The sequence below is a fragment of the Oncorhynchus keta genome, chromosome 21 (genome assembly GCF_023373465.1).
Source record: "Oncorhynchus keta strain PuntledgeMale-10-30-2019 chromosome 21, Oket_V2, whole genome shotgun sequence".
Classification (NCBI taxonomy): Eukaryota; Metazoa; Chordata; class Actinopteri; order Salmoniformes; family Salmonidae; genus Oncorhynchus; species Oncorhynchus keta.
Genome location: NC_068441.1, coordinates 25,598,433 through 25,624,304, shown reverse-complemented (window position 1 = coordinate 25,624,304; position 25,872 = coordinate 25,598,433). Strand labels below are relative to the sequence as shown.

General features: G+C 41.1%; 1 protein-coding gene across 1 annotated transcript in view; it reads right to left on the bottom strand.

Moving 5' to 3' along the window:
• Window positions 1-14,411: 14,411 nt before the first annotated feature.
• Window positions 14,412-25,872, bottom strand: part of LOC118400335 (metabotropic glutamate receptor 2-like) — a 75,951-nt gene continuing 64,490 nt past the window's right edge. Inside the window, exons 5-6 of the mRNA XM_035797050.1 lie at window positions 16,682-16,859; window positions 14,412-14,867 (exon numbers count right to left, since the gene is read on the bottom strand). Of these exons, the coding sequence (XP_035652943.1) occupies window positions 14,794-14,867; window positions 16,682-16,859 (252 nt within the window). The 3' untranslated portion in view covers window positions 14,412-14,793. The remainder of the gene's footprint in view (window positions 14,868-16,681; window positions 16,860-25,872) is intronic.

Below are 25,872 nucleotides of genomic sequence, written 5' to 3'. Positions count from 1 at the left end.
ACATGAAAATAATCCCTTGTTTTTTAATACGATCAACGTTTGGTATGAGGTGCGGAAGTTCCTTGGTGAAATGCATTCTTTGTCATGTTTTAGTTATATCTGGGGAAACCACAGCTTCACTCATGGGAGAGCTGATATGGGTTTCCATCTATGGTCCAGCAAGGATTTAAGAAAAGTTTGAGACCTGTATAAAGAAGGTATTTTTATGTAATTTCAAGAACTCATAGCAAAATATGACATTCCTAGAAATCATTTTTATTTTATTTTATATTTACAGTTAAGGAGCTTCCTCAAAGCTGCCCAGAACCAAAACAAAACTCCTTCTGTCTACTTTCGAAAATACAATCTCAACCCATTGTCATGGTAAGGGTAGAATTTCAGCTCTATACAATATGCTAGAGTCTGGCTCAACCAAATCCTCTGCGCACAAACTCAAAATCAAATCAAATCAAATGTATTTATATAGCCCTTCGTACGTCAGCTGATATCTCAAAGTGCTGTACAGAAACCCAGCCTAAAACCCCAAACAGCAAGCAATGCAGATGTAGAAGCACAAACTGAACTTTTGGAAGGAAGATATTCGGGAGGACATAGTCTTGGACGAATGGAGAAGTATATGTACTAAGGCTCAGACACAGACTGTGAATACTTGGCTAAAACTACTGTAATACAATTGGTTGATGCGAACATATGTAACCCCTGCTAAGTTAAATAAGTTTAATAATATAATTCCAGATACGTGTATATGCTACAAGTGCAATCTCTCTAAAGGGACTCTGTTTCATTGTCTGTGGGACTGAGAAATTCAATATTTTTGGAAGGAGGTATCACATATGATATCCCAAATAGTATCAGTAAAATTGCCTCTCCATTCCAAAGTGTTTATCCTGGTGTTGTACCCAATCAATCCTCATGTAAAGAACCAAGTACAAACACTTTTAGATATGTGCTTGTTGCAAGCGAAACGTTTGATAACTCTTGCCTGGAAAAGTCTGAACAGGTCTAGTATTGGCCAATGGCTTAGGGAAATGTTGTCTTGCCTAACAATGGCAAAGATAACATACACGGTAAAGGGTAAACAAGACACGTTTGAAAAGGTTTAGAGACCATTTTGGGATTTTGTTGAGCAGAGTGATGTGGGTGAAATATTGGCTAATGAAGCGAACTCTGGGCAATGTACTATGCATTGTGTGCATGTGGGGTGGTGGTGAAAGATATCCGATTGGCTTGTGGCGCTGTCTTTCATCTGAAATTTGTCCCAAATATGTTATATCTTATTGGATCAGACCACTGTAAAATGTCATTTTTTGATTTTGTTTCACTGAATCTCCGTCTTGTCACGGCTCCTCCTCTGCATTGCAGGGGCAGTTCGTCCTGCAGGCAGAGCAGGGTCGTTAGTGATTGGAGTCACCTGGGATCAGAGTGTTTAAACTGTCACTAATCCTCTTTCTCTCGCTCTTTTGCTCTCTCTCTTCTCTTCCAGGTATAAACCTGTTTTGTTTGTTCTTTTGCATAGTTTTCACTCAGTCATTCACACACACAGATTCATGCATCCATGCACTTTACATACACCTTACATTATGATACTTCCACTCCTCATTCCTTTTTCTTAGTTTAAAGTTTATAGTTTTGTTTACAATAAAGAACATTTTTTAATTGGCCTATATCTGTTGTTCGCATCCCCTCATTTTTGCCACAGGCTATGAGCCGGCCTGTGACAAGTGGGGGCTCATCTGTAGTAAGGTGTTGGCAGATGGAAAACTAAACATCTGTAAGAAGCAACCTTTAGTGTCACCTGCAAGGGAATCGCCGGATCAAAACTGTATGTCTCCTGAGGTATTTCCAGTTTGTGCGGTTACCCGCGCGGCCTCTCGTAAGGAGATTGAGAGTAAGCCAGAAAGTCTTGAATTGCCAGTCAAACTCCAGACAGAACAGTTGACTAGTTCTAGAGATTCATTGATGGCTGAGCAAAAGGCCGATACTAACTTGGCTGATCTGTTTGATAAAGTTGTTCCTGATTCAGTGGTGAGGAATAGTGCTCAGTGTTATTTTCTTCTTGATGGGCTGTTGGTCAGGAAATGGGTTCTACACTATGATCAGGGTTTAGGAGAACCAGTCTTTCAAATAATTGTACCTACTACTTTGCGAAATAAAGTGTTGCAAACTTCACATGATGATGTGGCAGGTCATATGGGTGTTCGTAAAACTTAGGATCGCATACTTTGTTATTCTTTTCTGGCCACGTTTAAAGCGGGATGTATCTCAGTTTATTAAAACTTGTGATACGTGTCAGCGCACAAGCAAGCCAAACCAGGTTGTAAAGCCAGCACCTTGGTATCCAATACTAGCCATAGGCCAAACCAGGTTGTAAAGCCAGCACCTTGGTATCCAATACTAGCCATAGGCCAAACCAGGTTGTATTGCCAGCACCTTTGTATCCAATACTAGCCATAGGCCAAACCAGGTTGTATTGCCAGCACCTTTGTATCCAATACTAGCCATAGGCCAAACCAGGTTGTATTGCCAGCACCTTTGTATCCAATACTAGCCATAGGCCAAACCAGGTTGTATTGCCAGCACCTTTGTATCCAATACTAGCCATAGGCCAAACCAGGTTGTATTGCCAGCACCTTTGTATCCAATACTAGCCATAGGCCAAACCAGGTTGTATTGCCAGCACCTTTGTATCTAATACTAGCCATAGGCCAAACCAGGTTGTATTGCCAGCACCTTTGTATCCAATACTAGCCATAGGCCAAACCAGGTTGTATTGCCAGCACCTTTGTATCCAATACCAGCCATAGGGCAACCTTTTCAGCATCTTATTATCGATTGTGTTGGGCTTTTACCAAGGTCCAAGTCAGGTCATAGCTACTTATTAACTGTTATGTGTCAAGCAACCAGATATCCGGCAGCTTTTCCCTTGCGTACCATAACTTCAAAATCAGTGATTAAAGCGTTAATTTATTTCAACATTTGGGATTCCAAAAATCATCCAGTCAGATCTGGGGTCTAACTTTACCTCCCATTTATTTGCTCAGGTTCTCAAACAGCTTAAAGTTAAACACAACAAGTCTACTGCGTTCCATGCCCAGAGCCAGGGAGCTTTGGAACGTTTTCATCAAACTTTAAAATCCTTGCTTCGTGCATACTGTACAGAACTGTCTGCAGATTGGGAGGAGGGCTTACCTTGGCTGTTACTAGCTGCTCGTGAAGTAGTGCAGGAAAGCACAGGGTTTAGCCCAAATTACTTAGTGTTTGGTCATAAGGTGGATGTGCCTTTAGCAGTGTTGCAGGATGGTTGTTTGCCTGAGGAACCACCTCAGAACCTTATTGACTATGTAAATGGTTTTAGGTTGAAGTTGTATAGGGCTGGTGAACTGGCGAAAGAAACTCAAATCTTCTCAACTGAAAATGAAACTGAAATATGACGGACAAGCTGAGCTGCGTGAGTTTAGTCCCGGTGATCGTGTAATTGCTCTTCTGCCTCTTGTAAGTTCACATTTTCAGGCAAAATATTGTGGTCCTTTCACTGTGTTGCGTAAAGTGTCAGATTTGAACTATTTTATTGAAACCCCTAGTTATAGGAAGTCCTCTAAATTATGCCATGTGAACCTGTTAAAATGTTACTCCCATGATCTAAGCAAAGTTGAAGGCACTCCAGCGGTGAGGTCAGTGTTGACTGCTGCTCCAGTCACTATCTTGTGGCTTTAATTTGGTGGAGGGGGGGAGAAGAGGAGGACGTTAGGGTTTCAGATGAGGTCTTACAAGGTCGGTTGAAAAACTCCCAGACTTTGCAAAACCTTGGTTTTGGTACATCATTTAGGCTCTGAGAAACGTGATGAATTGGTAGCTCTTATTAGAAACTACCCTGTTTTGTTTTCTGACACTCCATCACAAACCAACTTAATTGAGCATGATATAGACATCGGAGATGCTAAGCCTATCAAACAGAGATTTGATTGTGTATCTGAGGAGAAGAGATTGAAACAGAGGTGCAGTATATGTTGGATAATGTTATTGTTGTTTAAATTGGGCTGTCTTTTGGTCAAAAAGTCTGATTCCACTTTCAGACCTTGCACTGATTATAGAAAAGTTAACAATGTTACGAAAGCAGACCTTTACCCTCTTCCTAGGATGGAGGACTGTATTGATCAAGTTGGGTCAGCAAAGTATGTTAGCAAATTTGATCTTTTAAAAGGGATATTGGCAAGTACCCCTTACCAAAAGAGCTTGTGAGATTGCTGCCTTTATAACTCCATCTGGTTTGTTCTCTTATACAGTGATGCCTTTCGGCTTGCGGAATGCTCCAGCCACCTTCCAGAGGCTAATGAATCGGGTGGTCTCAGGTCTGGAAGGGTGTGCTGTGTATTTGGACGACGTGGTCATCTACTCAGACTCCTGGGAGGAGCATGTTTGGAGAGTACAAACCCTGTTCGAAAGACTGGTGTGGGCCAGGTTGACTATTAATTTGGCAAAATGTGAGTTTGCCAAAACTACAGTCACATACCTAGGCATGGTTGTTGGTCAGGGTTTTGTCTGTCCCGTGGAAGCCAAGGTCCAGGCTGTGAAGCAGTTCCCACAGCCGTCCACAAAGAAAGAACTGATGCGCTTCCTGGGATCGGCAGGGTACTACCGTGCTTTCTTTAAAAACTTTCAGTAGTAGTGTCCCCCCTGACCAATCTGTTGAAGGCCAAGGCTGAATTTATCTGGTCCACCCAGTGTCAAGAGGCATTTGATGCAGTTAAGGCTCTTTTGTGTTTGGCACCTGTATTGGCATCACCACATTTTGGGAAACCTTTCAAATTGCAGGTAGATACCAGTCAAATCGGCGCTGGGGCTGTACTTCTCCAGGAGAATGATAACAATGTTGAGTGTCCAGTCAGTTTCTTCTCCCGGAAATGTAATAAGTATCAGAAAAACTATTCTGTAATTGAAAAGGAGGCTTTAGGTCTCATTTGGGCTTTACAGCACTTTAAGGTCTATGTTGGTTCTGGTTTGACCCCTTTAACTGTGTTCACTGACCACAACCCACTTATTTTTCTGAGGTCCCTGCAAAATCCCAACCAGCGCCTGATACGTTGGGCTTTGTTCTTGCAACCATTCAACCTTGATATTAGACACATTAGTGGTAAGGATAATATCATTGCTGATGCTCTGTCCTGTGCTCCTTTAACCTAGTTTGTATCTTCTCTCTGCTGACCCCTACGGGCTGTCTGCTCCTCTTTCCTCTTAAATTGCTCCCCAGGTACCAGGGCTGCCGAGTTTGAGGGGTGGGGGACACGGGGCTACTACTAGGAGCCGGGACAGGTATCCTTTTTTTCGTTTTTGCGGAAATTTGAATTGTTTTGAATAGGTTGGAGGAAGTTGGGTTGAGGGTGGGACCCTCATTTTAAGGAGGGGGGTGTCACGGTTCCTCCTGCAGGCAGAGGAGGGTCGTTAGTGATTGGAGTCACCTGGGATCAGAGTATTTAAACTGTCACTAATCACCTCTCTCTCTCTCTCTCTCTCTCTCTCTCTCTCTCTCTCTCTCTCTGCTCAGTCTATGTCATGGAAAGAGGTGTTCTTAATGTTTTGTATACTCAGTGTACATTTTATCTTGTCTTGGAAGTCCTCAACATTTCAAGAAAAATAAAAAAATGTTTACCTAACATTACCACAACATTCTCAGCAAGCAAATTAAATCAAAGGAAAGCAGATTGGAATACATCCCGTTATGTTTACCTCCCGATTTAATTGCAATTCACGTTTGAGGACTGCATTGTAGGTGATATAGAAACACATGGTATTGAATTTAATTAATAGGACATTTGAACAGCATTAAATCATACAAACACAACCATATTTTTTTACACATCACATCTGCACATGTTGGGTTTGAACCTGCAATGTTTGGTTCCCAAATTAGATTTCAGACAAAGTTTATGTGAAAATTATTTCTAAGATACATATCTTAAATTTTTACAAACTCACTTCACTTGCGCATAAGAGGAAGGCTTGCGCTACCGGTGCTCAGACATGTGCAGATCAAATACACAGCTGGAAAGGTTCTAAGCTGACAAATGGAATTGTTTTAAGGTCATACAATGGATCATTTAGCTATTTCATAAAACAATTTAGGAACCCTTTAGGTACAAATACATATATGTATACATACATACATACATACATACATACATACATACATACATACATACATACAGTACCAGTCAAAAGTTTGGACACACCTACTAATTCAATTTTATATATTTTTTTACTGCTTTCTACATTTGTAAAATAATAGTGAAGACATCAAAACTATGAAATAACATATGTGGAATCATGTAGTAACCAAAAAAGAAAGTGTTAAACAAATCAAAATATATTTTATATTTGAGATTCTTCAAATAGCCACCCTTTGCCTTGATGACAGCTTTCACACTCTTGGCGTTCTCTCAACCAGCTTCATGAGGTAGTCACCTGGAATGCATTTCAATTAACATGTGTGCCTTAAAAGTTAATTTGTGGAATTTCTTTCCTTCTTAATGCGTTTGAGCCAATCTATTTGGTAAAATACCAAGTCCATCATTATGGCATGAACAGTCAATACGGAAAATTTCAAGAACTTTTAATGTTTCTTCAAGTGCAGTCGCAAAACCATCAAGCGCTATGTTGAAACTGGCTCTCATGAGGACTGCCACAGGAATGGAAGACCTAGAGTTACCTCTGCTGCAAAGGGTAAGTTCATTAGAGTTACCAGCCTCAAATTGCAGCCCAAATAAATGCTTCACAGAGTTCAGGTAACAGACTCATCTCAACTGTTCAGAGGAGACTGTGTGAATCAGGCCTTCATGGTAGAATTGCTGCAAAGAAACCACTACTAAAGGACACCAACAAAAAGAAGAGACTTGCTTGGTTGGGCCAAGAAACATGAGCAATGGACATTAGACCAGTGGAAATTTGTCCTTTGGTATGGAGTCTAAATTGGCAATTTTTGGTTCCAACCGCCGTGTCTTTGTGACTGAACGGATTATTTCCGCATGTGCATTTCCCACCATAAAGCATGGATGAGGAGATGTTATGGTGTGGGTGTGCATTGCTGGTGACACTGTCTGTGATTTATTTAGATTTCAAAGCACACTTAACCGGCATGGCTGCTACAGCATTCTGCAGCTATACGCCATCCCATCTGGTTTGGGCTTAGTGCGACTATCATTTGTTTTTCAACAGGAAAATGACCCAACACACCCACAGGCTGTGTAAGGGCTATTTTACCAAGAAGGAGAGGGCTGGAATGCTGCATCAGATGACCTGGCCTCCACAATCCCCCGACCTTGGGATGAGTCGGACCGCAGAGCGGTCTTTTGCCTTTTGGTAGTCCGTCATTGTAAATAAGAATTTGTTCTTAACTGACTTGCCTAGTTAAATAATGGTTCAATAAAATACAAAAAATGTGTTATTTCATAGTTTTGATGTCTTCACTATTAATCTACAATGTAGATAATAGTAAAATAAAGAAAAACCCTTGAGTGAGTAGGTGTTCTTAAACTTTTGAACAGTAGTGTATGTCTTATATTTTATAATATATGTTACCTTATATGCTCATATACTGTATGTGTGACTCATAGTATTCAAATGTTTATTGCATTTACACTACATGGCCAAAAGTATGTGGACATCCCTTCAAATGGGTGGATTTGGCTATTGCAGCCACATCCGTTGCTGACAAGTATATAAAATCGAGTACACGGCCTTGCGATCTCCTTAGGAAAACATTTGCAATAGAATGGCCCATACTGAAGAGCTCAGTGACTTTCAACATGGCACCGTTGTAGGATGCCACCTTTCCAAGAAGTAATTTCATCAAGTTTTTGTGTGGTAGGCCACATAAGCTCACAGAACGGGACAGCTGAGTGCTGAAGCGTGTATCACATAAAAATTGTCTGTCCTCAGTTGCAACACTCAGTACTGAGTTCCAAACTGCCTCTGGAAGCAACATCAGCACAATAACTGTTCGTAGGAAGTTTCATGAAATGGGTTTCCATGGCCGAGCAGCCGCACACAAGCCTAAGATCACCATGAACAATGCCAAGCGTCGTCTGGAGTGGTGTTAAGCTCACAGCCATTGGACTCTGGAGCAGTGAAAAAGTGTTCTCTGGAATGATGAATTATGCTTCATCATCTGGCAGTTGCGAGACAGACAAATCTGGGTTTGGCGGCTGCCAGGAGAACGCTACCTGCCCCAATGCATAGTGCGAACTGTAAAGTTCTGTGGAGGAGACCTAATGGTCTGGAGCTGTTTTTCATAGTTTGGGCTTGGCCCCTTAGTTCCAGTGAAGGGAAATCTTAATGCTACAACATACAATGACATTCTAGACGATTCTGTGCTTCAAACTTGGTGGCAACAGTTTGGGGAAGGCCCTTTCCTGTTTCAGCATGACAATGCCCCCATACACAAAGCAAGGTCCAAACAGAAAATGTTTGTCGAGATTGGTGTGGAAGAACATGACTGGCCTGCACAGTGCCCTGACCTCATCCCCATCAAACATCTTTGGGAGGAATTGAAACACCAACTGCGAGCCAGGCCTAATTGCCCAACATCAGTGCATAACCTCACTAATGCTCTTGAGGCTGAATGGAAGCAAGTCCCCACAGCAATGTTCTAACATCTAGTGGAAAGCCTTCCCCGAAGAGTGGAGGCTATTATAGCAACAAAGGGGGGACCAACTACATGTTAATGCCCATGATTTTGGAATGAGATGTTCGAAGAGCAGGTGTCCCTTATGTCATAATACGTGTTTATAATATGTGTTAACATATATGTTATCGGAGCATTATTTCAGTTGTACTTGTAGTCATGGTAATAAAACAGAACAAACGACACAAAACAAACAATTGAATTTAATCCTATTCATTCGATTTTTTTCTCTCATCGCTTGTCAATTCAGCCATTTTACTGATGTAAGCTGTTCTCACGTGTCCCTTTGTTGCACTCTGACAGAGCTTAGTGACAACATCTAAGGGGGATAAGTAACAAATATAAGATAAAGAGCACAAAGAACAGTTAGGGGTTGGGTTTGGGGATGTAAATTACTTTGTGAAAAGCTTATGAGATTCAGTTTACTAAGAAATCCTTGACCATTAGTGCCCTATTTGCAATGATTGATTTGTAAATTAAATTCCCTTTTTTAACATCTTATAGTCAGTTGGTTCCTAACCCTGAAAGTAACCCATGTTCTGGGAATAACTGTAATCCCTGGTTCAGAGTTGTTTAAATAACCACTATTAACTTGAGGGGATTTGTCCACAAACATTAAACTTTGTCTAATTGCCACCATAAACCATATAGCAAGCTTCCGGAACATACACAAATAATAAACATGTAGCCTACCCATGAACTATTTACATACTTTCTTGACTGTCACATTAGGTGGCTGGGAGAGCAAGGCTCTGCTCTCCCCCTGACATTGCAGTCATCTACCTTGGTGGAATGGACTTGGGATACACCAAGGGGATGTCACAGGTGCTGCAGATGCATCGATTTAGGGGTGGTCATCCAAATGTTTCCGGGACAACCGTGGTCTTCTCTGATATCGCTCAGTGGAGGAGCTAGATGTTCCAGTGGGATCAGAAGATGAACAAGTGCATAGATAGGGCCCCACCATCAGCTGGTGTACGCATTTCAGGGAACACAATCCACCACCCTGCCAGCGTGTCCTTACTAATCGGTGTCCTTTGCAAGGCAATGGAAAACCTCCCTGGTCTTTGTGCTTGAATCTGTGCTTGAAATGCATTACTCGATTGAGGAACCTTACAGATAATTGTATGTGTGAGGTACAGAGATGGGGTAGGCATTAAAAAAATCATGTTTAACACTAATATTGAACACAAAATTAGTCCATGCAACTTATTATGTGACTTGTTAAGCACAGTGTTACTCCTGAACGTATTTAGGCTTACCATAACAAAGGGGTTGAATACTAAATTCCGCTGGGGTATTATGTGTAGATCAGTGACACAAAATCTAAAATTATCCATTTTAAATTCAGGTTGTAACACAACAAAAGGGGTGTGAATAATTTCTGAAGGCTCTGTAGGTCGGTGCAATAAATAGTATTTTTTTTTATAATGCTAACTACCCTGTTAAAAATCTGCTATGTGGTTCTCGGTAATGGCTGGACGGCTCAAGACGAGAGGCGGGGACGAGAGGTGTGTTGTGTACCTCCAATCAAGTTGATTTGTTAATTGACATTGGTGTCATATTGGCTTAGATATGATGCTAGGGAGATATGATTTGAACATTGCACTTCAACCAATGCCATACTATTGCCCCCACATTACTACTACAATACATGTTTTATTGGTCCATTTGCACTGATATTATACTTTTTTTGCTATCACCCTACACAACCTGACACACAACATCACAGGCTGGGAGCAGCACAGGGGCTTCGGCAAGTGCCTTGCACAACGGCGGTAAGTAGTATACAGGGATATTGAACCTGGATCAGATTCCCCCACAGGCAGTTCAGGGGTTCGAACTGGCAACAAAGGCTACATTGGTGCTTAGAAAAACCTGTTTCATGTTGTGAATGTTTGAGGGAAACTGGCATGGTAGTAGAGGGATAAAGGTATGGGCCTCAGTCCCATCCATATGTCTCAGTGGAAGGCCTGGCTACACTCTATTATTCCAACAATGAATGACTTGAGTGTGTCAAATAAAAAAATCGCCACTGGTGTCAGGAATGGATTAGTCTCGTGAGGCGCCAATTTGCACTACTCATCATTTTTATTAGGTTAATGCAAAATGAAGATGTCATCAAGGAGGGTCAAGATGTATAACTTTTATGAATAATAACATAGGCTGTCATATTAGGCCACAATGGAGTGCTCATGGCCTCGTGGCCTCATCTGGGGCACATTAGATTGTGTTAATCATCTGTTATTTATGTGGGAAGGGTATACTGTAGGTATGAGTGAGCATTGATACTTCTAATAAGGAATGTACATTATGTTGGCATACTGTCTGGGAGCGTACAAGTTAAAGGTATAGGTATATATTGCTCAAATTAGAATTGTACTTAGTGATGACAATCATGTAGATATAGTAGATCTTACTGTACTACAACTTTTTCACCATCTAAAGACAGTGTATAACCAAATGATCCAGTGTACCAGCTGGATTTTGCAATCGTGGAGAAAGTTCACCTCATGCACTTAAGATGGCAGTATTGAATCAGGGATTTGGTCCATCTTTCTGAGAAGAATCTGTCTCATGGGGAAAATCTCAATTGCATACTTATTGCGTCAACAACGGGGTGGCAGCGTAGCCTAGTGGTTAGAGCGTTGGACTAGTAACCAGAAGGTTAACCCACTGTTCCCAGGCCGTCATTGAAAATAAGAATATGTTCTTAACTGACTTGCCTGGTTAAATAAAGGTAAAATAAAATAAAAACAATTTAAAAACTCTCTTCATGTCCTTCTCAAAACTCATTGGAGGAGAAGTCCAGAGAGGAGGGACCTCTGGCTTTCTCATCCAATGGGTTTTGAGAAGGAGACGAGGAGAGAGGACGCGAGGAGAATGTATTTGAGATCTTCCCATTGCCTCTTTAGACTCTTCCTCTGTACAACTTACGTTTAGTGTATTCCAAAGGCACCCGAAGAGGATTTTCTCTCATATTAACTCATGTAGATGCTTGGGCTAATTTTCACGGAGTCTGTTTGGTCTGCAGACATGGCAGATGGTGAATTAAATAGACAAATATTTGTAATATTTCTGATTTCACTCACCAACATAACTGAAGTGAGGAATTGCACAAGGAATTGCACAAGGAATTGCACAAGCTAATAAAATAGTATTTTGGAGAGGGATTGTATGATACATTTTTTAGTCACAGTAATACTTGCTTATGCTTCTCGTACTGTCTCAAAATGATTTGCATTATTCCTCCGGATGTTAGAGTTTCGAGTTACAATGTTAGAGCATTCAAGAGTTGAAGCGTCTCATTCGGTGGCAGTTTGCAGTGGGTCAAGGTACGCCACTGTGATTCTTCAATAAATTCATTAAAGCAAGCTTTGTCTGTTTGAAAATGGCATTTTTTTAAGCTGCTGGCATATTCTTATCAGTAATAAGTTCCTGAGATGTGGCCATGGTAGTCACATCAGGCCTCGTGAAAATGCCACACTGTTAACCACTTGCTCCTCCCCTGACACGCAGGCGTCCCATCTAGACATCTGGAAATGCGCTACGCTAAATGCTAATAGCACTCGTTAAAACTCAAACGTTCATTAAAATACACATGCAGGGTACTGAATTAAAGCTACACTCGTTGTGAATCCAGGCAACAAGTCAGATTTTTAAAATGCTTTTCGGCGAAAGCATGAGAAGCTATTATCTGATAGCATGTAACACCCCAAAAGACCCGCAGGGGACGTAAACAAAATAATTAGCATAGTCGGCGCTACACAAAACGCACAAATAAAATATAAAACATTCATTACCTTTGACCATCTTCTTTGTTGGCACTCCTAGATGTCCCATAAACATCACTATTGGGTCTTTTTTTTCAGATTAAATCGGTCCATATATAGCCTAGATATCGATCTATAAAGACTGTGATCAAGGAAAAAAATAGCGTTTTATAACGTAATGTAATTTTTTTAAATTAAAAAAGTCGACGATAAACTTTCACAAAACACTTCGAAATACTTTTGTAATGCAACTTTAGGTATTAGTAAACGTTAATAAGCGATCAAATTGATCACGAGGTGATGTATATTCTATAGCTGTACGTCTGGAAATAATGTCCGGTTAAATCTCAACCAAAATATCCGGTCGGAGACCGGAAGAAAGGCGCTACCTTGTGCCCGTTTGACCAAGAAACAAATCGTAGGCAAATGACAAGACTGTTGACATCGTGTGGAAGCTGTAGGTATTGCAACCTCGGCCCCATTTAATGTGGTTCACATTCAACAATGGGTTCTAGTGGCGCATGGATATATTTTCGCATTTTCAGTGATCAGATTTTCCTGCGCTTTTCGATGAAACGCACGTTCTGTTATAGTCACAGCCGTGATTTAACCAGTTTTATAAACATCTGAGTGTTTTCTATCCACACATACTAATCATATGCATATACTATATTCCTGGCATGAGTAGCAGGGCGCTGAAATGTTGCACGATTTTTAACAGAATGTTCGAAAAAGTAGGAGGTAGGAGTAACAGGTTAAATAACTGAAAATTACAACTGTTGATGTAGTTTGTTGAGTCTGAAGTTCTTGTAGGTGTATCTGAGGGTTACTCATGGTGAGGCTCCATGGGGATGGAATTCTGTAATTAAATATAATGAAGTTAACCCATTACAGCAGTCTACGCCAGGGTGGTGAGGTTCTACTAAGATATATGGAATTGTTTTCAGAAGGTTATACCAAGGATCATTTTGCTATTTGATTTAGAATGTTAAGACCCCCAGAAGTATAAAAATAAATATAAAAACATTATTTTATGAAAATAAAAATGTGGGCCTTACTGCTTATTAGGCTAAACAAACGCATTGAACAACAGATTCACTACATGGAACAACCAATAGTCCCCCCAAAAAATCTAAAGGAAGTTTGTTCTGACGTGTCTATCCTATATCTGAGAGATATAATAAAGATAAACATGTTTTTTTTGTGTGTGTGTTTTTTTAAAGATGTATTTAACACGTTATTTGGGCACTAAACAGTCTCCATATATACTTCCATTCATTTTTTCAACTGGTACCGGGGGACATTCAGATGAGTCTTGTGAAGCCTGTGGCAGTCCTAGAGCAAAACAGGCCTGTCGGTATTCTAGAGTTTGTCAGAGTCACACCTTTCCATGTAGAGGTCATAATATTTGTTGGCCAAATCGTTCAGAAGCTACAGATGATTTTGTGAGAAGACCGTTTTTCAGGATGTCTCATGGTCTGACAAACACCGCTCTAGTTCTGTCACCTTTCACTGCAGATGTGGAAGTGCGACATCCGCGGATGCGGAGGATTGAGAAGATCTAATGAAAATAAAATAAAATGTTATTAGTCACATGCGCAAAGTATAACAGGTGTAGAATACAAACCGATATCTCTAGCTTAAACTGACAGATTTTTTATGGGGATTCTTTTATTAATTTGATTACCACGGGAGCGTGGACATAGACTAGGGTTTAATTCCACTTTCCCCAAATGCTCTGTGGGATTGAAGAGAAGTGGTAGCACAAGTATGGGAACAGGTTTACATCCAACATTATATCTTTCTGCCTCCACAGACTAGAGTTCGATGTCCTCCTTGTTGTCTCTGTGTTACGTATTGTGTCTTTTGATTGAGTGACAGTTTAACTACAACCCATTTCGTTTCAGTCAGACAGCCTGTGTATGAGAGTTATAGAATAGTCAACCCATATGTAGTTTTCATATGAGTAAAAAACACCTTTTATTTACATAAATTACAAGAAAGCACAAACCGGTTCACCAAAATCTACATTAAAAACATCTTGTATATATTACATTTAACAAATTTACCATAATTTACTCCATGCCTCCAGTAAAATCTTCAATAAAAAGAAGGGCTATGATACGGAATCTTTATTGGCATCTCTTTTTAAAATCGCTACTAGTCATAGAATGGAAACAGAATCGGGACATTGTACTCACAGCACTTAGAGGACAACAAAATCAGGACAATCTTCTGTGTGACCTCTTTAATATCTGAAACAGCTGATTCTGGACTAGTGGTTATAGAACTCTGTATACAATGTTTGTCAGCAGAGGAACATGAGGCTCAGTCAGTCAGTCTTCACAAGGAGGAAGTCGTGGAGTCCACCACTTCTCGCCCGTTACACACCGTTGGCACAATATTGGAGGCTGAAGCTTTAGAAAGAGAACAGTCCATTTTCAACAACAACATGATCAGATTACAATTCACTGAGTCAGATTAGAGGTTCGAGAAGAAGATGAGAGCAGTGGAGGGGAAAACAGCACCTCATTCTAATGTTTGGTCTGTCAACACACCACAGGGGTGTAGTGAAGTGATGCGCCTTCAGAAAGTATTCATACCCCTTGACGTAATCCAAAAAATGTTGTGTTACAGCCTGAATTCAAAATGGATTAAATCTAGTTTTCTTCTCACCTATCTACAGATATTACCCCATAATGACAAAGTGAAAATACTTTTTTTATTTTTTATTTTGGAAAATGTATTGAAAATGAAATAGAAATATCTCATTAACGTAAGTATTCACCTTTGGCAGCGATTACAGCAGTGAGTCTTTCTGGGTAAATCTCTAAGAGCTTTGCCCAACAGGATTGTACAATATTTGCACATTATTCTATTTTAAATTCTTCAAGCTCTGTCAAGTTGGTTGCTGATCACTGTTAAACAGCCATTTTGAAGTCTTGCCATAAATTTTCAAGCCAATTAAAGTCAAAACTGTAACTAGGCCACTCAGGAACATTCAATGACGTCTTGGTAAGCAACTCCAATGTATATTTGGCCTTCTGCTTTAGATTATTGTCCTGCTGAAACCTGGATTTGTCTCCCAGCGTTGAACAGCAGACTGAACCAGGTTTTCCTCTAGGATTTTGCCTGTGCTTAGCTCTTTTCCGTTTTTTTATCCTATAAAACTCCCTATTCCTTGCTGATGACAAGCATAGCCATAATATGATGCAGCCATCACCATGCTTGAAAATATGAAGAGTGGTACTCAGTGATGTGATTTGTTGGATTTGCCTGAAAGACAATGCTTTGTATTCAGGACATAAAGTTAATTTCTTTGCCACATATTTTGCCGTTTTACTTTAGTGCCTTATTGCAAACAGGATGCATGTTTTGGAATATTTTAATTCTGTACAAGCTTACTTCTTTTCACTCTGTCATTTAGGTTTGTATTGTGGATCAACTACAATGTTGTTGATCCATCCTACAATGTTGTTGATCCATCCTCAGTTTTGTCCTATCACAGCTAACTCAGTAACTGTTTTAAAGTCACCATTGGCCTCATGGTGATGTCCCTGAGCGGTTTCCTCCCTCTCTGGCAACTGAGTTAAGAAGGATGCTATTGATACACCATCCAAAGTGTAATTAGTAACTTCACCATGCTCAAAGGGATATTCAATGTTAGCTCTTTCTATTAGGTGCCCTTGGTCTTTGTGGTTGAATCTGTGTTTGAAATTCACCATTCGACTGAGGGACCTTACAGATAATTATATGTGTGGTGTACAGAGATGAGGTAGTCATAAAAAAAACATGTTAAACACTTATTGCAAACAGAGTGAGTCCATGCAACTTATTATGTGACCTGTTAAGAAATGTTTTATTCCTGAACTTATTTAGGGGTTGAATACTTATTGCCTGAAGACATTTTAGCTTTTCATTTTTAATCCATTTGTAAACATTTCTAAAAACATAACTCTACTTTGACATTATGGGGTATTGTGTGTAGGCCAGTGATCCACATTTTCAATTTAATCCATTTTAAATGCAGGCTGCAAATCAACAAAATGTGGAAAAAGTGATTTGTGAATACTTTCTGAAGGCACTTTATAATGTAATATGTTGAAATATCTCAATGATGAACAATGGTACTGCAAAATGACTTTTTAACGACCATGATGGTAATAATAAGGATGATGATGATGATAATAATGATAGATGATGAAGGTTGTGTTTGCCTGCCGGCTTGTACCTTGAGAGAAGCTGGATCCGGGGCCGGTGGTGACGCTGAAGCGGGTAGTGGCCACCCTGAGAGAGGTGACATTCTTCTGGGGCTGGAACAGGATGACGTGGGTCTTAGGGGCAAAGAGGCAGCCCAGCACCACCGAGCCACTCAGACTGACAGAGATACACATGGTGGTGGTCTGCACCTGAAGGGGGGAGAGGGAGAGAGGGAGAGGACGGGACCAGAGACAGAGATTACTCATCTGATAAAGCCATATTATGGAACACAATACAGCATAGAGACTGAGGAATGTCAAAAAGCTAACAGTAGCCGGACAACCTCAGGAAATAGAAGGTTCCATGTGTGATTGTGTAGTGCTGCCAACATCATCTGAGAGGAGAGTGGTGTGAGTGAGCTGTTTGTTTGCCTGTCAGTCCCTCACTTAAGCCCCCCTCCACCTCCCCTCCTCCCTTCCGTCCGCCCACATGCAGTTGTGTGTCATCAGATAGTCCTTTTATATCCAGCCCAGATTTGTCTTTGTCTCTTCCGAGATGCCAGTTTAGTTATTGTGCAGCCTATAGGTAGTGGTGCATGGTGAGTGGGTGTTGGGTACATCTTGCCAGCCTGCCATCTCACACACTTCCCAGGCTCAGCAGGTGTATGTCCATGTCTCCCTGAATACTAATATCAGCATTAGAATGAGTTGGGCTGGCAGGCAGAGAGCACTTAGCAGTGGACACGACGTTCATGCCGTGCTGTGGTCCTTCACTCACTGCTGACACTGACAGTAGGCTACAGAGAATGCAAATTCACCATAACATGACACAAGTGAATCTGAGTTGTGTAGCGAGTCCAATGTGAAATGCACTAGAAATAAATATTGAATTGTCAACAGCCTCCACTTCTGGCAGTCCCTTTGTTGAGCTGAATACTGTCTGTCACATATAGGCTGCTGTACATTATGTTAAAACATTTCTCCATCTGGTTTTAATCTGGTTCATAAAATACCTAAAAGCTGGGATAAGAAACTGATGTCAACCTCATGTAGTATCATCAGAGTGCACAGGTGCTATGTTCCACACTTTGTATTCAGAAATAGTCTTAATAACACTGCAATGTGGGCAGTGTAGCCTTCTGCATAATCATAAGCTTCTAATTGATTTTAATAATGGAAAGATGTGTCTTAGGAACAACAGAGAGCTGGGAATCTGCCTTCTCAGTAAGACAAACTGTTTTCCAAGAGGGATGAATTTAGGATGCAGAGCATGGCAACTCTGGATCTTTCTAGCCTCCTCTCACGGTTTGTGTGTGATTCAGTTGTTCATTATGAAAACTGACAAAGATTTTTGTAAGTACTCTCGATAACACTGTTTTAAAAATGCTGTGTAGCCTGTGGAAGCCCTACTCTACGTATATTCAGGTGTGTTATTCCACAAAGAATCTAGCCCTCACAGGGAGAGTGAGATCATTCTACATTTTCAGCCTGAATATATATTTTCAGAAGGGGAACGTACAACATGATTAGGTGATTTTAGGGCTTCTTTTGGCTTGTAGGAGAGAATGGGCAGAGGCATCATGCCCATAGGGGGCACAAGGGCACGTGCCCCTTCAGATTTGTTTACAATTATTTATATAAAGGTCTGTCAGGGGTAATTTGTGAAGGGGGCACACTGACTGGACCAGGCAAAGAGTAAACCTCCTATTCTTCTGTAACGGTCGTCGTATGAAGGAGAAGAGGAGGACCAATGCGCAGTGTGGTAAGTGTCCCTATTTAATAGAACAAACTGAACACGACTAAATACAAAAATAACAAAGTGAAATAATAAACCGAAAACAGTTCCGTGTGGAACAGAGACACAGGAAACAATCACCCACAACTCAAATTGAAACCAGGCTACCTAAGTCTGCTTCTCAATCAGGGACAATGATTGACATCTGCCTCTGATTGAGAACCATACCAGGCCAAACACAGAATCACAAATTATAGAAAAAAGGAACATAGACTGCCCACCCCAACTCACGGGACAGTACCCCCCCCCCCGCAGCTCTGGCGTGGGACGTGGACACCACTGCACCATAGTTTTTGTCCGCCTCTTCACCCGCCTCCGTGGCCTCTTTAGAGCGGCGACCCTCGCCGCCGACCTCGGACTGGGGACCCTAGCCCCGGGTCCCGAATGGGCGGGAGATTCCGGCAGCACCGGACAGACGGGAGATTCCGGCAGATCCGGAGTGGCGGGAGTCTCTGGCAGCTCCGGCGTGAAGGGTGACTCCGACAGAGCTGGAGTGACGGATGATTCCGGCAGCTCCTGACTGCCCCGGCGGCTCTGGCAGCTCCTGACTGCCCCGGCGACTCTGGCAGCTCCTGACTGACGGGCGGCTCTGGCAGCTCAGGACAGACGGGCGACTCTGGCAGCTCAGGACAGACGGGCGACTCTGGCAGCTCAGGACAGACGGGCGACTCTGGCAGCTCAGGACAGACGGGAGACTCTGGCAGCTCAGGACAGACGGGAGACTCTGGCAGCTCAGGACAGACGGGAGACTCTGGCAGCTCAGGACGGACGGGAGACTCTGGCAGCTCTGGGCAGGAGGAAGACTCCGGCAGCGCTGGGCAGGAGGAAGACTCTGGCAGCACTGGACAGGCGGGAACACCTGTAGGGAGGAGACGGAGAGACAGCCTGGTGCGGGTGGCTGCCACCGGAGGGCTGGTGCGTGGAGGCGGTACCGGATAGACCAAAAAACAGCATTGAGGACTACTCATTCTTCATTTATTCTTTCAGTTTATTTTTTTCACTGCATCTTCTTTTGCACTGATGTCGCTACATCCCATATCAGTGTTTCACAATCCTGGTCCTTGTGTATCCCCAACAGTACACATTTTTGTTGTAGCCCTGGACAAACACACCTCATTCAATTAATTGAGGGCTTAATGATTAGTTCACAAGTTGAATCAGGTTAACTTAGACGCATGAATTTCACCTTTATGTCTATTACGAATGGAATCCGCAGCATCCACCCAAAGGTGAAATTCATGCATTCAAGTTATCCAGCAAGGTCATTTTCTCGGCAAACAGAAAGGACACAGTCTATGTACCAAAAACAAGCATCATATTCTGCACAATTAAGGCACCAACCACTGCAACAGGTCGGCATTGGGTAAATCCCTTTGAATTCAATCACTTTTTTGAATGACAACCTTCCATAAATATTTGCCCATTGTAGAAATGCTTTTTTGGACCTGAATGCCAAAACATTCAATAGATAAAAGTGCTCAAAGTTGACCCGTTTTTGCACAACATTTTGTGGTCCTTCCGTAGCTCAGTTGGTAGAGCATGGCGCTTGTAACGCCAGGGTAGTGGGTTCGATTCCCGGGACCACCCATACGTAGAATGTATGCACACATGACTGTAAGTCGCTTTGGATAAAAGCGTCTGCTAAATGGCATATATTATTATTATTATTATTTGTTTACAGACAGATTATTTATCTTGTAATTCACTGTATCACAATTCCAGGGGGTCAGAAGTTTACATGCACTAAGTTGACTGTGCCTTTAAACAGCTTGGATATTTACAGAAAATTATGTCATGGCTTTAGAAGCTTCTGAAAGGCTAATTGACATAATTTGAGTCAATTGGAGGTGTACCTGTGGATGTATTTCAAGGCCTACCTTCAAACTCAAAGCATCATGTTGTTGGGGTGCTTTGCAGGAGGAGGCACTTCACAAAATAGATGGCATCATGAACATTCAATGTCATCTTGGTAAGCAACTTCAGTATATATTTGGTCTTGTGTTTTACGTTATTGTCCTGCTGAAAGGTGAAATTGTCTGTTGGAAAGCAGACTGAACCAGGTTTTCCTCAAGAATTTGGCCTGTGCTTGGCTCTATTCTGTTTTTTATCCTAAACATCTCCCTAGTCCTTGCTGATGACAAGCATACCCACCAGCCACCACCATAAAATTTAAAGAGTGGTACTCAGTGATGTGATTTGTTGGATTTGCCCGAAACACAATGCTTTGTATTCAGGGCATAAAGTTAATTTCTTTGCCACATATTGTGCCGTTTGACTTTAATACCATATTGCAATCAGGATGCATGTTTTGGAATATTTGTTATTCTGTACAAGCTTACATCTTTTCACTCTGTCATTTGTTTGTATTGTAGATCAACTACAATGTTGTTGATCCATCCTCAGTTTTCTTCTATCACAACCATTAAACTCAGTAACTTTTTTAAAGTCACCACTGGCCTCATGGTGAAATCCCTGAGTGGTTTCCTTCCTCTCCGGCAACTAAGTTAGGAAGGATGGCTGTATCTTTGTAGTGACTGGGTACATTGATACACCATCCAAAGTGTAATTAATAACTTCATCATGCTCAAAGGGAATATTACATGTTTATTTTAATTGTATTGTTTTATCTATCAATAGTGCCCCTCTTTGCAAGGCATTGGAAAACCTCTCTGGTTTTGGTGGTTGACTGAGGGACCTTCCAGAGAATTGTATGTGTGGGGCACAGATATGAGGTAGTAATTCAAAAATAATTTTAAACAATATTACTGCACACAGAGTGAGTCCATGCAAATTATTATGTGACTTCTTAAGCACATTTTTACCCCTGAACTTATTTAGGCTTGCCATAGCAAAGGTGTTGAATACTTATTGTCTCAAAATTACTTTTCCCTTTTTTATTAATTTGTAAACAAATACTCTCTTTCCACATTTCATTTAATCAATTTTCAACTCAGGCTGTAAATCAACAAAATGTGGAAAAAGAAATCAGGTGAGAATACTTTGTAAAGTATGCAGAAAATGAATCACGTGACCAAATATTTAGGAAGAGGTCATCGTCTCATGGAATCTGTGAAGGAATAAATCACATGGAAAAAGTTAGTTAGGTCCAAAAAACTGATTTTCACAAAGCCAAATTAATGTATTGTGTTATAGGTTTCATGATGCTTGTATCTAAATGAAAGTACAACATTTTAAGATTGTTTTATACATCAGTTGGGGTCTCTATAAGCTACAATATGAGGTCCTAAACCTAGCATGATGAAGGTGCATCCTTGTAGCTGTGTGGGCTTTGGGCTAATATAGTGTACATTTTGGCCTTGGGGTAAGTTGAGCCAATGGCCACCATACCCCTTGTACATTCTGATTCAATTCTGTCAGTTTTATTTATATTATGGTATTTTTGCAATATGTCATGCATATGAAGTCAAGATTGTGCTTTTTTTACAATCCAGAGCAGACACAAGCAAGGGTCTAGCCCCTCTTGAGGTCCTTGAGAGAGCAGCCAAGGAAGTGAGAGAAGGGATGTCCATTCGAGCAACATCAAGGGAGAAAAAAAATGACTGAATGACACTGAAGAGGTACATTGACAAAAAACAAAACAAACATGTACCTGTGTGAAAGAGAGGCTATAATAGAGTAGCAGAGGCACACAAGGTCTTCTCTGATGTCATGGAGTCTGAGCTTGCTAAACATATCAAAACATTTCACGGACCAGTTTTATGGGCTTAGTAGCCTTAAATGCAGAGAACTTGCCCACGAATCAGCACATTGATACAACATCCCGGTCCCAGCGATCTGGTCAAGAAAAGGAAGGGTGAGGGATATTGAACAGAAAGATCTAGATCTGAAAGTACACACTTAGGAAAAAAGGTGCTAAGTAGAACCATATAGGGTTCTTTGGTTTGTCCCCATAGGGGAACCCTTTTTGGTGCTGGGTAGAACCCTTTGCAGAGGTTCTTAAAAGAACCCCTAAGAACCCTCTATGAAGGGTTCTACCAAGAACCATTTTATCAATCTGGGGCGGCAGGGTAGCCTAGTGGTTAGAGCGTTGGACTAGTAACCGCAAGGTTGTGAGTTCAAACCCCCGAGCTGACAAGGTACGAATCTGTCGTTCTGCCCCTGAACAGGCAGTTAACCCACTGTTCCCAGGCCGTCATTGAAAATAAGAATATGTTCTTAACTGACTTGCCTGGTTAAATAAAGGTAAAAATTAAATTAAAACATCTGAATGTACTTTCTAGAACCGTCTGAAGGGTATATAACGAGAACCATATTATCTTTGGTGGGTTCTTCCTAGAATCCGAACGGGCCTTTAACATTTAAATATTTATGACATTACATAAATCATAAGGCTATAAGGCATAAGGCTTTGAGGGCCTAGTTATACCCTAACACAGTGCAGTGGAGGCTGCTGAGGGGAGGAAGGCTCGTAATAATCCCCAATTAACTTGCCACAAACCTCCTGTGACACAGTGGTATTAGGAATCTCCTGGATTACAGGCCACATCAGGCCGGCAAGTCACATTATGCTGGCTTTCAAAGTGACGTGTAATTCTGATTGGAATCCAGCCAGAGTTAGGATATCCAACAAGTAGAATTGTTAATCACCCACAACCTGCATTCAAAATGACTGCCAAGGTAGAGCTGATTGAAAACTGAGACTACCTCAATCATCTAAACTGGAACAAACATCTCAGTAACTAACTGGTGCAATAAATCCTATTACTAATAGACTGGATTAGTTTAGAAAACGCTATATTATTTACTGTATCTTTGTGTGGCATCAATATACTATACATGCAAAAACACAGATATTACAGTAAAACAAACAACTCTGAAAGTCTCCCTCCAATAGAGCATGCTGGACAATATGATATATTGTTCTATGTAGACCCCTTCTCGCATTCCAAAGACTCATCAAATAACCCTTTCTGCCAAAAACGGTTCTTGGGGTGTTAAAGGTTCTAGGAAGAGCCCTTTGACTTGCAAAAAACCCTTGATCAAAACGGTTCTTGGTAGAACCCTATCCCTCTGCAAATAACCCTTTTTGAGCCTTTTTTTCAAAGAGTGTAGGCATACATTTAAGATGTACAATATACCACACCACCATTCCATGAATTAAACTTTGACCTACCAGCACCATCCCCCACTGTCACAGAACAACGTCACGCACTTACGCAAAGGCGGCTCAATTTGCCTTGTCCTGCTGCTCAACTCTCTCTCTCTCTCTCTCTCTCTCTCTCTCTCTCTCTCTGAAATTATTAAGTTGTGGAAATAACCACTTTTTTATGGACAAGCTATGTTTTCAAAACTGTTAAGTTTACATTAATTCTGTTTTAAAAAATCCAGGGATACACAACATCCTGAAATACTGTATATGTAGATCTCTTTGTTAGAAAGAATACTATATTTCCTTGACGTAGTGATGCTGAATGTAAAAAAAAAAAGGAAACGTCTCAATTTAACCCATTCTCCCCTAGAGTATATGAGTACAGTGCCTTGCGAAAGTATTCGGCCCCCTTGAACTTTGCGACCTTTTGCCACACTTCAGGCTTCAAACATAAAGATATAAAAAAAGTTTGAAACATCCAATAAATGTCGTTCCACTTCATGATTGTGTCCCACTTGTTGTTAATTCTTCACAAAAAAAATACAGTTTTATATCTTTATGTTTGAAGCCTGAAATGTGCAAAAGGTCACAAAGTTCAAGGGGGCCGAATACTTTTGCAAGGCACTGTATATATGAGTATATGAAATATATGAAATAAATGTCACCAATAAAACCTAAAAATACTGTATATCTGATATACAATGAAGGACAATTTTTTTACTTTTTTTTTACCCAACTTAACCTAAATCCAATGACATGGTGAAATGTTTTGTTGATTTCACGTTAGTTGACAACAACCAAAATGGAAATCAAAACTAGACATTGAACTGATGTCTATGCCCAGTGTGAAGGGCACTCTTTGCCTTTGGATATGAATGATGTTTCATCACCTTGTTAATTTGCTTTTCCCCTTCAGGGAGGACATCTTTAATATTTAATGTGGTAATCATGTTTGTAATTCATGCCTCAGTAGACCATAATTTGTTTCCTTAAACATTTAATTGATAACGTGCAAATTCTTGTTTGATTATTCAACCAGACTTTTCTGAAATCAAAGGGTAGGAGGACAGCCATCTCTGAGTAACATTGTAGCAGATGGAACACAGTCCACTTATAGCCTCATTGAAGACAATACACAAATCACATGAGTCTTTGTTCCAGTACAGAGATAATCAGAGCGGTCAGATTAGAGCTGTGTTGATCTGTTCTGTCCGTGCCCCCTTCTCTCCCCTCCTGTCTAGGGGCCATGAGGGAGGGTCCCTTTGAAGCCCTGGGAGACACACAGTAATCCCAGCGCACGGGACACAGCTGGGACTCAACGTCCTGATCTTTCACACTCTACTCCGCACGGGGACACACAGCTACGTTCTGTCCCCCATCCAGACCTCATACTCTTCAGCCTGTCCATCTGTGTCTGCAGAGGTAGGTGCACCAGGGGACCTCTCTCTCTCTCTCTCTCTCTCTCTCTCTCTCTCTCTCTCTCTCTCTCTCTCTCTCTCTCTCTCTCTCTCTCTCTCTCTCTCTCTCTCTCTCTCTCTCTCTCTCTCTCTCTCTCTCTCTCTCTCTCTCTCTCTCTCTCTCTCTCTCTCTCTCTCTCTCTCTCTCTCTCTCTCTCTCTCTCTCTCTCTCTCTCTCTCTCTCTCTCTCTCTCTCTCTCTCTCTCTCTCTCTCTCTCTCTCTCTCTGAAATTATTACTTACGGGCCTTCCCAACAATGCAGATTCTTATTTATTATGCAGATTCTTATCTATTTCATGCGATTAGTGAATAATTGACGTCTGTCCCTCATTTTAAGGTCAACCTTGTTACGTGAACTGAACACTCATTTTAATATGGTCACACTATTCCTTTTTAATTTATTTTTTCAATAGAAACATTGAACATCTAATAGTCAAATCATAGTGTAAAAGCAGGTGAGCTGCTTCTACTCTTTTTGGCCATTTTCTAGTGTTTAACAATAAAAAAATATGAAGCTTGTATTCACTTTCCCCTCCCTCTTGCACACAACAAACTTCCATATAGTGGTGAGGAGGAGCTCTGCGGAACCTTCGTGTCCAGAAGTCATTTAGCCATTCATTGAAGCAATTGGCCCTCGGTAGAGTTGCTATTTTCTCAAGTTTTCTCATGTCAATTAACTTGTGACATTCTTGGATTACTCATTATACTAATAAAGTCAGATTGAATCAACAAATACGATACTCAGTTTAAAACAGTTGAAGGGTACAAGACTGTGTACATATCTGGCTGTGTTGGCAAAATTTCTACCTATCCCATCGAGTCAAGTGGGGAGAGGCTGCCCATTGTCACAGTTCTAAGACC